Source organism: Leptonychotes weddellii, chromosome 7 (assembly GCF_054177405.1).
Source record: "Leptonychotes weddellii isolate Sample4059 chromosome 7, ASM5417740v2, whole genome shotgun sequence".
Taxonomy (NCBI): Eukaryota; Metazoa; Chordata; class Mammalia; order Carnivora; family Phocidae; genus Leptonychotes; species Leptonychotes weddellii.
The window spans coordinates 2,302,504-2,316,162 of NC_138375.1; the positions used below are offsets into that span (position 1 = coordinate 2,302,504).

General features: G+C 55.9%; 1 protein-coding gene across 1 annotated transcript; it reads left to right on the forward strand.

Moving 5' to 3' along the window:
- The first annotated feature begins 7,754 nt into the window (after nucleotides 1-7,754).
- IRX1 (iroquois homeobox 1) lies at nucleotides 7,755-13,175 on the forward strand. Its single transcript, XM_081825857.1, has 4 exons — nucleotides 7,755-8,065; nucleotides 10,972-12,007; nucleotides 12,336-12,408; nucleotides 12,722-13,175. The coding sequence occupies exons 1-4, from the start codon at nucleotides 7,790-7,792 to the stop codon at nucleotides 12,777-12,779; spliced, it is 1,443 nt and encodes a 480-aa protein (XP_081681983.1). The 5' UTR covers nucleotides 7,755-7,789; the 3' UTR covers nucleotides 12,780-13,175.
- Nucleotides 13,176-13,659: the final 484 nt, after the last annotated feature.

The following is a 13,659-nucleotide window of genomic DNA, read 5'->3' on the forward strand; positions in this document are numbered from 1 at the left end:
GTCTGAGCAAAAGCAGACCAGGGACCGTCAGTCTAGGGACATTTTAAGCTTCCCCCCTTAGACCCATTTCATACCCTTGATTTTGTTTTTCCACAAGAATGGTCCTGGAAAATGCTGGTAGACCCCAAGTATCTTCTGAACCTTGGAGAAACTTTCCCCTGAACTCTCAAAGTGTCCTCTCTTGGGCACGTTTGTTGCACTGATGTCCCTTCAGTGAGCAGATTTTAACCTGCTCTGGTGACTTCTGGTGCACACATTTTGTAACACCCTGAATGCACAACGATTTCTGCCTAGGATGCTGTGTGGGTGACTATTTGTCAACTGCTATTTCTAAAAGGGTATTTCTAGTAGGTAGATTGAATCTTTTATAATATAAGTGATTGAGGGCTGATAGGAAGTCATGGGAGGTAGAATCCTATCTGGTCTAAATTTCAAACAGTTCTCCAGGAGTCAAACATAAATATGTCATTTAGTGTTTTCACCTTTCTCCGTCCCACACATATCATTCCTTTTGAGGGTTTTCCTAGCAAATCGTCTTTGGATCTGTTCAGATCTGAGAAATGTATTCTCATTCCTGAGTTATTATCTCATGTCCTCTCTGGTTGTTATACTGTCAGTTGTTATTTGGAAGAATGTGTGAAGTAAATTCATAAATAGTTTAAAATATGTATTCATGTAGATCTGGTTCTTTGGAAGAAAGGTGCTCCTGTAGCCATAATTGAATGTGATTAAGTTTACATGATAACTTAACCACTGTTGGTTGTAAGACCCCCACCTGCAAAATGTACAACTATGATAAACGTCAGGGATTCTGAAAAGAAACAAAAAGCTAATCATTCTTATCAAAGCATTGTACTTTTCTTAGAAGCTCAGTCCTACTTTGTTGGACACTATACTAATAATATTTAATATTTATGTGACCATAGTGCCCAAACCTGCAATTAAAGTAACTTATTTGATTAATGAAATATTAATGAAAATGACAGTGGAATTCGATCCAGTGGATTTAAGGTGTTCCTACTTCCTATTTTCTCTCCACTGAGAGGATGAAACGCTTCCTGCCACCTTCCTCACCCAATACATGCATTTCTCTGCTGAAATTTCACCATGCCAGAATAGAGGGCTCTGTCCATCACGCGGGTTAGAGGAGGAAAAGAAAGAGTCTGCTTCTGCAGCAACCTAACCACAGAAAACACAAAAATCCCGTCAGACTTCCTGCAGATCACCCTCCTCCTGTGGCCGTGGTTATGAACTTTGCATTAGCTGTGCCAGTTGTTAGCATCACCTAGAGACAAGTCAACTTCAGAGCCTCCCAGAAAGGATGGCATGGCTTGGAGTCATTTGCTCTTGCTTTTGGAAAACAAGAGGAAATGAAATTCTTCCACAGTTTAGGAATGAAGGGTTAAGGTCGAAGAATGGGCCTTGGTAGCTTCCAATCCCATGAAGATCAATAAACCCAGAAAGTCTTCCTGCCACTAGGGTGGATGCCTCAGGGACCCAGAGGAGCAGGGCAGGAGTTTTCCTGAAGGATGGGCCACTTCATCGCAAATACTAATGAAATGAGTCCTCTAATAGACAGCCATCATCTTGTAGTAGAAAAAAGGAAACTGCCTACCAAAAGTGAAATGCGCTTAAGTTTAAAAATAGATTAAATGACAAAAGTTAGAGGATGCTAATTTCCAAAGGGACATGCGCACAGAACAGAACCGAACTTCTGTGCACCCTCTCTGCACCCATAAATATCAGAGATTTTGTCTAAGTAGTACATAAACAGTTAACAGTTACATACTCAAGGAGTTAAAATATAAACCTTAACACATGACTGCTTTTAAGCTGTAATGTCCTTATAACAGAAGTTCTTATCAGAGGTCTGCACCGTACTTGGCAAACAAGACGTTCTACCTTTTAAACAAATAATTCATTAAGTAATTCAATTCAAGTGAGATTACTCTAATTAAATACACACTGCTGTTGAATCATAATTTCTATGTGGTCTAGTTAAAGATGAACAATCTCTTATTCCTGACAAAAAAGAAAGCTTTAAACGAATTCCCCTGTGGCTGGAGGGATAGATTTACAGGCACTCCACAGAGGTCATTTCAAGAAGGAAGAGACAGCCAACACAGCAGGGCGGGGGGGTTGGCGGGGGGGGGGGGCAGGGGCGGTTCTCATGCCCAGAGATGCCAGAAATTCAGGCTGTGAGTTCTGGGTTGGGTTCCGGGACTGCTCCGAACCCGGCAGGAAGTCCCAGCGGTCTTCTCCGGAGCTCCGTTTCCTGCGCGCGCTCACCCCGGCGCCTGGCGCGCCCACCAGGCCCGGAGCAGGACGCGCGCCAGAGGCCAGCGGAGCAGCCAGGACCACAGGACTCGGGCACAATGAAAAGTCACTTTGTCCCCCAGGCCATGTGTGGCCCGGCTCCCGCTAAGGGCATTAGGATCTGCAGCCAGGACTGCGCTCACGGGGTCGCAGAAGTGCCCGCTGGTTTGGGTCTGCGCATTTTGGCTGCGGAGAGCCGACAGTGGGCTGCGTGGCGGCCCCGCGTTCCTGTGTCAGACACGCGTTTCCTAGGGCTCCGGAGCAGGCAGCTACATCTGTACTGTGAGAATTTACATCGCCTCGCTCCGGGATGGCATTGATTTGGGATGGGTGAAATACAAACACAAACTAATTAAAACCTGCATAATGGAGCCCTACAGGAACACTGTAGAAAAACAAATAAATACGAGCACAGCTGGCGCGGGGACAGTACCCCTGCCCCCGAGCAACCGTCTGGTGACATCAAATTATAAACCCTGAAAACCCTCACACCATTGCTGTTGATCACATTGGAGGCACAATGGAAATGATTTGGTTAATTAAGGGGAGGTTTATAAAATATTTACGTGTGTGCACACGCATGTAATTCACTTCCTCCTACACTCGGGGACTGCGACATCGCGGCACTCCAGGCCGGGTGATGGCGGTCCATTTTTCTACCTTGCGGTGGTGGGAAACTCCTGCCGGTTCCGGAGCCTCCGCGCGGCGCGCCAGGGCCGCACTTCCCCCTCCAGCCACAGTCCAGGAACCAAGCCCCCACTGCACCCAGGCACCTGCTCAGCTTTGCCGGCTGGCGGGCACCGCCCGAGCTTCCAACGTCCCGCGTCCCTGGTCCTTCGCTTCTGGGCGTTTTCCTCCAGGGATTTTCCTGGGGTCTCTTGGCATCGCCTCTCGCCGGTCCCACTCTGGTCCCTCCGCGCGCGGCCCCTCCGCCGCGCGCCCGTCTCGCCCCGGGGTCCGAAGGCCCGCGTTTTCAAGGCGCTCATGGGTGCTGCTCTGGGTCCCCCGCGCGGGCCCCGGCTTCTCGCAGGAGGACGCATGCCCGGCACCCAGGGGTGGGGGAATCACCGCGGCCAGCCAGGCTCCCTTCTTGGCCCGGCGCCCGAGGGCACCAGTTACCGCCCCGCGCTCATGCGCTCTTCTCGGCCATCCTCCTGGGACTGTCTGGCACTCGCCTCGCTGTCCTGGGTCCTGCTGGAGAAAGGTGCAAAGTCTAATGAGTATTTAACAAGACTCATAAATCAGGAGGCGCGCATCTGGGCGGAGGGCAGGGCCTGGGTCGGGGGCGCGGGCCAGGTCAGGCCACCAAGCCCCGCCACTGAGCTGCTGAGCTTCGTGGCTGCCCCGCCATCTGCATAGGAAGGAATGGCCATCTTGAAAGACTGCGGAAGAGGCTGTGGCGCCGCCCGCAGCATCCTTGACACAGGTCTCCGTTGTCCTGTCCTTGGCGCCAAAGACAGGTCCCCAGGATGGCTCCTGGGAGTGGGGCGGTTTCCAACGAGCCTCCTCCTCTTCTTCAGGGACCCAGGTCTGTGGAGCCTCAAAATCAGTGGAGAATTCTTTCAGAAGAAATAAAATTGTAAATGGGCATGCTTTTTGGTTTGTTTAATCTTATTCTTAAGTAAATATAACGGGGGTGGGTAGGGAGCTTGGTGGAGACTAACCATTACTGAGGGCTGGGGAGAAAAAAAGGCACAGGATCTTTTTCGGAGCTGGGGTAACACTTCCCTCCAATTTAGAAAACTACCCCCCACCTAATGACAACCAGCAAGTAAACTTTCCATCAGGTCTTGAAACCTGCTTAAAAGTCAAGTTGGTCCAAAATCATATTTTCACCAACTCTCCGCCCTCCCTCTGCCAATACACACCCAGGGTCTCAGGACCTTCCTCCCCAACTGCTCCTGCACTGCACTCAGGTGCCCTGCCCAACCACCGGGGCACCGGAAGCCCAGGTCCTAGCCAGGGATGCCGAGGGTCCGGGCTTTCCAGTCACAAGGCCCGGACCAACCACCACTGCCCAGCTCTGCCTGGTTGTACCCATGACCTGGTCCAACTGTCTCGGGTCCCTGAGTGGGCATCCTTGCTCTCCCTCCCCAACCTGAGACAGAACACAGACCACTTGGAGCTCTGATTCAGCCATGCAGCGACCCCTAGATCTGGCTTTGTATGGCTGGTCCGCAGTCCTGCCTCTGGCTCTGGGACCTTGGTTGGCCCACCACAAGGAAGGGGGAGGGGTTCCCCCAACCCCCTGGCCCCTTCCCACTCCCCCCCACTCCTGAGGCCTCCTGACTAGTGATGGGGCCTTCCTACCACCCCTTGCCAGGTGGAGACAGTGGCTGAGGGTCTGTGAAGGTGGTTTCTCCTGGCTTGTGGTTCCAGAGCAGCATGGCTGTGGGCTGGTAGAATCCCACAGCTTGTCCCCAGCCAGTGCCACTGAGCCCAAAAAGGACCCTGCCTGGCCCTCCTATTTGTCCCTGCTTCTCTGCCATCAGAGGGATGACCAGGGCCCCAGAATGGCTGAGCAAGTGAGCTGGGCCATCTTCTTTGGGGAAAGTTCTGGATTCCCCTTAAGCAAATGTTCAAGTGAGGCCCAAGGTCCAGGCTCAGGCACCCTGGGTTTTCCTTCCTCAGCCCCATTAACTATTTGATGCTAACAAGGATTAGAGGGTTGGTGGGATGATATTCTCCATGGGGACACTGAGCCAGGAAGTTCTGGATCCTTCTCTTTTCCTCCTCCTCTCCAGTGGGATGGTTTGGAGGCAGTTTCCTTCCCCCCCCTCCTTTTTTTTTTGGCAGGTGGCTTCCTAGTTTTCTTCATGCAAATTTTTGGGTAAAGCTCAAGGAGAATTAAGGGAGGAGGTGAGCCAGGGGGTACACCCAGGCTCTGCTGGGATCCAGCCCTGGCCTTGGGCAGAGAATGGTCACAGTCAGAACCAAGGCACCTTTCCAGGGCTTCCTGGCAGAAGTCCACAGGCTTTTCTAGAGCCAATTCTCCCACTACAGTGGAATCCTCAGACGCGGTTTTCAGGAGGGCCCTTCTCCTTCACCTCCCTGATGTCTTCTAGAACCTTCTATCTTGTCATAACCCAAATGCAGGTGATATAGGCAGGGCACAGCAGGTGACTGTGGGGGGAGGTAAGGACAAAATCTGCTGCCCACATCCACCACCCTCAGGTTCTGATCGCTACAGTACCACTGAAATGGGCTGCAGGCTGCAGGTGGAGAGTGGGAAGGAGGATCAATCCATGTGGCTGAATCCCGACACTGACAAGTTTCTCTGGGCTTACATTCCACTTGCTCTCCAGGTCACGGAAGAGGGCTTATCTCACCTGTCTTTACCTGTCACCCTGAAATGTGACACTGAAGTTTGCTAAACAGGACAGCGGTGGGACTGGCCCACTGGTTTGTTTGGGAGGTAGGAGAGAGGGGTTTGGCAGCCAGGGAGATGGTGGGCGGGGAGAGGGGGGCAGGAGGAAGCTTCCCTTTAATGACTTCCAGGATTGGGAGTGGTTAGTGCTCACCTCCAGCACCCCAGAATCTGTGTCAAAGCAGGAAAGGTGTCCAGATAGTTGCAGGAGGTTTCTAGAGTGAGCAAAGGCTAGTTAGTGGAGGTGGGGCGGGGGTAGGGGAAGGAGTGAAGGGGCAGCATGAACAGGAAGAAAACCTGACTGAGCAGAGAAGTAAAAGCCTGATTATGGAGCTGGTAATTAGTAATTACTATTATGGAGTTATTGTTGCTAATTATAGGCAGTGACTCCCTGTCTGTCCTCAGGCCCCAAAAATGGGGAAATGAGAGCCTTCCTGATGGTTCAAGAGTCACTGGGCCTCCATGATCCAGGAGATTGGAGGAGAACTAGGGGTTGCGGGACAGGTCAGGGTCCAGTGTGCGGGTGGCCCAGGTCACCAGCAGCACAGCATGCTGAGGACCGGGCCCAGAGGCCAGCCTCAACTCCGGGGACCTAACTGGCCAAACCAGGGCTGACAGCTGAGTGCGTGGGTGAAATTCCTGCAGGGTCCAGTGTGCAGGGAGTACAAGCCAGGCACTGGCTGCTTAGTAGGAGATAGGAGGAAAAGTGGCCCCAGGAACCTGGGCAGGTAGCCTGGGCCCACTCCCTCCCCCATCCGCCAGGAACAAGCTGGCAAGTGTATGGCAGAAGCGGCCTGCCCTAGAGATGTCCCATGCACAGGGAGGCGAGGAGGCATCTGGACCTCCCCACCAGAGCGTGGGGTCATGGCAGTGTCCGCTTGCTGTTCCGGCCAGCTGAGGATGGAGAAGAGAGAGGGAAGGAGAAGAGGAACGCCCGGTCCCCAGGCTGGTCGCAGCGTCGCCTTGGGCGGGCGCTCTCCCCGCAAGTTTACTTCCGGAGTGTGCGCACCTAGCAGACAGAGGAGGGGCTCCCCAAGCCACACTTAGCTTCTCCCATCACCGCGGTGGGGGCTGAACGTTTCCCTTGCGCTGCAGTGGTGATTTTCCAGCAAAGAAAAGGTCCCACCCCCATCTCCAGGAACCTGTCACTGTGGACTGCATCCGCTTTCCCCTTGAAGTGGCTTCTCAGCTGCCCCTTCTCAAAGTTTTCACGATGGGAAAAGCCCGCAGAGCTCTGCGGCTTCCCGCTTACCCACGTGCAGCGAGGCCAGTCACTGCCAGGTGACCAGTTACTGCCTAGTGGGGGCCCCGCAGACGGCACGCCCGCGTCAGCGTGTCACGCCACGCCAGGTTCCGCGCCGCACCTAGGGCGCCGGGGTGCGCTTCTGCCAAAGATGTCTGGGGGAGGCCAAGGCAGCGCCGACCTCGGAGGAGAGGCCATTCCCGCCGGCTGTCACCGCCCCAGCGCCAGCACCGCTGCCCCAAGGGCGGAAAAACAGGCGCCGAGATGTTTTCCTGAAGGGGCAGACACACCTCGGCTTGGAAACAGCAAACCCCGGGTCCGACAGCTGTAAACCGGTGTCGACAGGTTGTCAGACAGCCGCGGGAGCCGGGGGAAGGAGCCCGCGGCCGCCAGGCCCGCACCCGCCGCCGGGCCGCTCGCGCGCCCACAGCAGGCGGAGGTGGCCCGGCCGGCGCGGAGCACCACGTGCTCGCCGGGCGGGGCGGGAGCGGCCGGGCTGGGGCGGGCGGGAGGCAGGGAGGGGGCGGGAGGGGAGCCGGGGGCGGGGCCAGCGCTCAAGGGGATGCCAATCAAAGCATCAACTTCAAATTGTGTCTGAAAGCCTCGCCGCCCGAGCGGAGGGCGGCCGCCGCAGTCGGCGCGGGATCGCGGAGCCGGGCGCAGCCGGGAGCCGGGCGCCAGCGAGCACCGGGGCCGAGCAGCAGCCACCGGCCCCCGCCTCCGGGCCGGCCCGAGCGCGCCCGGCCTGCCGCCCGTTCCCCCCAACCCCCCCGCCGCGCCGCCCGACCCCCGCCCCCGCTCCCGCTCCCGCCCCCGCCCCTTTAATACTCGCCCGCCGCCGCCGCCGCCGCCGATCCGCGGACATGTCCTTCCCGCAGCTGGGCTACCCGCAGTACCTGAGCGCCGCGGGGCCCGGCGCCTACGGCGGCGAGCGCCCGGGGGTCCTGGCCGCGGCTGCGGCCGCTGCCGCCGCCGCCTCGTCGGGCCGGCCGGGGGCGGCGGAGCTGGGCGCGGGAGCGGGTGCGGCCGCCGTCACCTCGGTGCTGGGCATGTACGCGGCGGCCGGCCCGTACGCGGGCGCGCCCAACTACAGCGCGTTCCTGCCCTACGCCGCCGACCTCAGCCTCTTCTCGCAGATGGTGAGTGCGCCGGGCCTGCCCGCGTCCCTCGCCTCGGCCGCCTCCCCCACCGGCCCAGGCGCCCGGGGCGCGGGTGGCCTGGCGGCGCGGCGCGCGGGAAGCAGAGCGGGCGGGCGGGCGGAGCCGGCCCGGTGGGCAGCGGGGGAGGCCTGGCCCGAGGGTCCGAGGCGGCGGGGGCGGCGGGAGAGCCGGAAGGCCGGCCGCTAACGGCCCCTGCAGCTCGGCCGGGGGAAGCGGGAGGCCTGGGCCGCGAGCGGGGGGTCTCGGCGGGAGTCAGGAGGCCATAGGAGCAGGCCCGCGGCGCGCGGCTCCAGCTGGAGGTTGGGGCCAAAGTCGCTCGCGCCCCCGGCTCGGCGGAGGCGGCGGGGCCGGGCGGGCGGGGTTCCGGCAGCTCGGCCAGGTTCCGCAGGACGCCCCCGACTCGCCGGCACACCCGGCTCGCGCGACCTCTCCGGCTTTGGGGCCGGGCCGGGGAGACTCCGTTTTCTCCCGTTTTGGTGGACCTCCTCTAGTTTTGTCCGACTTTGCCCGATGGAACCCTGGAAAGCCTAGTAGAGGTGATCAAAATAAACCTAACAATGGGGAGATCAGACGGGCCGGATGGGGTCTCCTAATGGAGTGTGTGCAAATTTGAGATTTAGGGGGGAAAAAAAGTGGAAATAATTTTGGCGTCCGAAACGGTGTTTGGTTTGACTTTCGTAAGTTGCCAAAGTTTTCATTTCTTTTGCACAGAATGAAAAGCACTTTTCTTTCCGCGTTACATAATGGAGGATTAAAGAAAAGAGTCCCTGGGCTTAAAATAAATACTGTCCTCTTAGTCTCCCGTCCCAGTGGGTGTTAGATGGGGGAGGGAGCTGCAAATTTAATTCTCCGCGGGGCATTCGCCATTCTGTCGGTCCGAAGGATCCATTTTCCTTGGTCTGACTGCAAGGTCGCGCTTAAACTTCGGGATACTGCTGAATTGTGCGCGGGGCTCTGGGGGCCAGGGAGGCAGCCCCCTCTCGCGCTGCTGCGGGCGGGATAACGCAATTTGCAGGCACCCCCCACGTCTTCCCACTCCCCGAAGAAGAGTCAGGAAATAAATACCGGCCAACTGTACGCGAGAAAAGCGGCTGGTGTGTTTTTCTGTAACTTTTTCTTGTAGTTTTGAAAGGAAAGACTATTTCTCTGAAAGCAGCCCCAGCTGCTTTTGAGATCGCTTGCTATCGAAAAAGATCAGCTCCCATTTTGTTCTGGCGGCTGGGGATGCCAGGGAAGCGATGAGAGATTTACAAGGTATCCTTTCAAAAAGAATTCCCGGCAGAGAAGAGGCCGAAATGTCGTCCTTACAGTTACAACCAAAATAATTAGAGAAGTGCAAAGTACATTTTGCAAAGATTGGGCAAAAACGAAATCCGGCCAGAGCAACCTTTCCTCTGCGGCATCCACCACTAAACAAACTAGTCAAAGAAATATTCTGCTCTTTACAACTTTCTCAGTCTGGAAACCCCCTCTGCTAACATAGCAATTGGACCATATTTATTTGGAGAACTATAATTTTTTAACAGAAATTTTGAACACAGATATGTGCCATTTGCCACCCCCCCCCCCTGTGTTTGTAGGAGAGAAAGGGAGCTGTGTGTTGGGAATCTGCTCCCATTGTAGTGTGGTGGGGAAGGGAGATAACTCGATTTTTTTTTTTTTTTTAAACTAAAGGGAAACCATATAGAAATCTCCCCCAAAAGGTGTGTGTATCTGCTAGTGCTCTCCCTCTGGTTCTCAGAGAGTAAGCCTAAATCCAAACTCTTGAGTCTAGGCCTACGTTTCCAAGCCGTTATGATTGGGGATTTGGAAGTCAAAAGATAAAATTGTGAATGAATGTCTGTCTGGGCAATTTATGGTAATAATGAGGCCTAATGAGGTTGTTAGAAAGATAAAATGTTATTTACCAAAAAACCTGATGGGATAATTTGACTTGCTGTGTTTTACTACAGATGATAAAAAGAATATTGATCGCAAATAAATCACGGCCTCTAAATGCTTGCAAACAGTTTGAGCTTCCTCTTGCCACATCACAGTCAAACTTCAGAGATAAACTAAGTGAGAATAGGCCTAGGAGAGCAGTACCCCTTCACACAGCCGGGACTCCCGGGCCCTCGCGTTAATATTTTACGGGTTAAGCCCTCCTTTTGTATTTAAAAAAAAACAAATGGTGTTTTTGTTATTGTTGTTGATGATGGCCAGGATTAAAATTTTAAATTACCTGTCACCACTGTCGACCTTTAAGTGTGGGGAACCATTATATGCAGATTAATTTGGGAGCTAAAAGGAGTGTGCTTTCATTTTAAATTGCTGGTGGATTTGGACCCAAAGAAAACCCGAGATGGTTTATTTTGCTTGACCCCCTCAGGGTCAGAGGGGGCTTAGGCTTTAGGTTCTTTACATTTGGAGAAACTGTTTTATCAGCGCAGTTAAAAGGTTTTCCTTTCTAGTTAGTGTGAGATAAACTTGGAAATTAAGGCTGTTGAAGTTATTGTGGGTGGTGGGGGTGGGAGGACTGAGGGACTCCTAGGGAAATTCTATGGGGCCATGGCTCCTGCTGTGATCTTCTGGAAATGCACAGATTCTGGAACTTCTCTTGAGTGACAAAAAATAATAAAAATAAAACCAACAAGAACAAAACAAAACAAAAACAACCTCTTCATGAAGGTTGGAAGCTCAGTTTTTAGAGGAGGCTGAAGATTCCGGCCAGTCACTTCCTCCCTGGGTGGTGCACTGGGGGCCTTCGTGTTCTTGAGCTGACAAGAGCAGCTGCCCCTGACTTTACTAGTTTTGGGGACTCATCGCGCTCTCTTTCTCTCTTTCTCTCTCCACCCCCACACCCCTACTCTCTCTCTCTCCTCCCTCCATGGGCTTTGTGGTTGCAGGGCTCACAATATGAACTCAAAGACAACCCCGGGGTGCACCCTGCCACCTTCGCAGCCCACACGGCGCCAGCCTACTACCCCTATGGCCAGTTCCAGTACGGGGATCCCGGGCGGCCCAAGAACGCCACGCGCGAGAGCACCAGCACGCTCAAGGCCTGGCTCAACGAGCACCGCAAGAACCCCTACCCCACCAAGGGCGAGAAGATCATGCTGGCCATCATCACCAAGATGACCCTCACGCAGGTCTCCACCTGGTTCGCCAACGCGCGCCGGCGCCTCAAGAAGGAAAATAAGGTGACGTGGGGCGCGCGCAGCAAGGACCAGGAGGACGGAGCCCTCTTCGGAAGCGATACGGAAGGCGACCCTGAGAAGGCTGAGGACGATGAGGAGATCGACCTGGAGAGCATTGACATCGACAAAATCGACGAACACGACGGCGACCAGAGCAATGAGGACGAGGAGGACAAGGCCGAGGCGCCGCGCGCGCCCGCGGCACCTACAGCCCTTGCTCGGGACCAGGGCTCGCCGCTAGCAGCCGCCGACGCGCTCAAGTCCCAGGACTCGCCCCTGGGCCTGGTCAAGGAGGTCCCGGAGCCTGGCAGCACGCGCCTGCTGAGTCCTGGCGCCACGTCGGGTGGCCTGCAGGGCGCGCCGCACAGCAAGCCCAAGATCTGGTCCTTGGCCGAAACGGCCACAAGCCCCGACGGCGCGCCCAAGGCCTCGCCGCCGCCTCCCGCCGGCCATCCCGGCGCGCATGGGCCCCCCGCGGGCACGCCGCTGCAACACCCCGCCTTCCTGCCCAGCCACGGACTGTACACCTGCCACATCGGCAAATTCTCCAACTGGACCAACGGAGCGTTCCTCGCGCAGGGCTCCCTGCTCAACATGCGCTCCTTCCTGGGCGTCGGCGCGCCCCACGCCGCGCCCCACGGCTCGCACCTGCCTGCGCCGCCGCCGCCGCAGCCGCCGGTCGCCGTGGCTACAGGGGTGCTCCATGGTGACAAGGCCTCTGCTCGCAGCAGCCCCGCGCTCCCAGGTATTGTGCCCAGGGGTGTCCGCCCCACCCCAGGCGTATTGTGGGGGTGGGGGAGCGCCGGCCGGGGAGGGGAGAGGCGGTAGCAGCCAAACCCGGGGATGAGCCGTAATCTCTGCCTGGATTAGGGGACTGAGGCCAAGGCCCTAGGCTCCGTCAGGAGAGCTGAGTTCTACCTGCGGGCCTGCCTAGGGAAGGTGAAGGATTTTCTTGGAGACCCTAACCTTGCTGTGAGAGGGAGGGGGTGGGTGGGGAAGAGGCTTGAGCACCTCGGCAGCACCCCCCCCCCCCACCTGTCTCTTAATGCTCGGCTTCTCCCTCTCCCTCGCAGAGAGAGACCTCGTCCCCAGGCCGGACTCGCCGGCACAGCAGTTAAAATCGCCCTTCCAGCCCGTGCGCGACAAGTGAGTGCTGTTTGCTTGTACTCTCCGTTGGCCGCGGCTGGCGCGGGGGTGGGGTGCGGGGGAGGACGGTAGGGGGCTGGAGGGCTGAGCGGGGCCAGCCGGTAGGGTCTGACAGTCATTGTGGAAGGGGTGCTGTCCACCAGCCCGGCGCGCGGGGCCCTCTGGCTCCACCGGGTTTCTCCCAACCCGGGAGCCGCGCGGGGCGGGCGACCACGCCCCCAGGCGCTGGGCTGGCAGAACCGGTGACGCCGGGTCCCAGCGTCCATCCACTGACCCTTCTTGTTCTTCTTGTCTCGCTGTGTTTCCCCTGCAGCTCGCTGGCCCCCCAGGAGGGAACGCCCCGGATCCTAGCAGCCCTCCCGTCGGCCTGATTCAGGGTCTTCTTTTACATTTGCGGGGGGAGGGGGGAGGAGTTCGGGAGGGAGGGGATGAGGGAGGAATTAGGACAAATATTTCAGACTGGTGTAACGGACAAATATGGCCACGACGTCGAGGACTCCCATCCATCGCTTTCTGCAGAAAGGGGCTCGTCCTGCCCGAGCTCCAGTGCAGGCAGCCTGGCCTCTGCCCTTGGCTCTGGTGGCTGGCACCATGCTCTGGTTCGCTATCAGCTCGGTAAATGCCCCACGTGCTTGTGTCTTTTTTTTTTTTTCTTCCTTCCTTCTTTCTGTATATAGAGTGATTTCAGATTGTAAATAGCGCGTCAGCGAACTTGTCTAAATCATATATTTTTGTCTAATAAACTAAATGAAATGATGCCCACTGCCCCCCTGCTGTGTGTGGCTGGGTGTCTGCGAGAGTGTCCGGAATCCTGCAATGCTGGCAGGGCCCAGATGCCCCTGGCTTTGGGAAGAGAGGCTCCTTGGGGAGTTTCTGCCGGCGGAGGCCAGTATTTCTCACAGTCTTTTGGTGGTTGTTGAATTTGTTAATATCACCAGGGCAGTTTCTTTGTAGGCAGTTTAATTCTTTCCAACCCTTAGACATTTATCGAGGGCACGCCTTTCTCAGGACATAAATGACTTCGATTTTCAGCAGTTTATAAAATGATTTCTTAAAGTGGGCAACAATGGGGGAAAAATGAAAAGAATTTCCAATTATGTCCCCAAAGGAGAACTTCGGATTTGAAATCAATTTATAACTAGTTGTCTCAACAGTGCATCCTGGCGTCGGTTCGTTTGGTGGGTAGAGTGAGGACATAATGGAGTATGAAATTTTGGCTTTGAATATATTTTGTAGTTACTTGGTTAAATC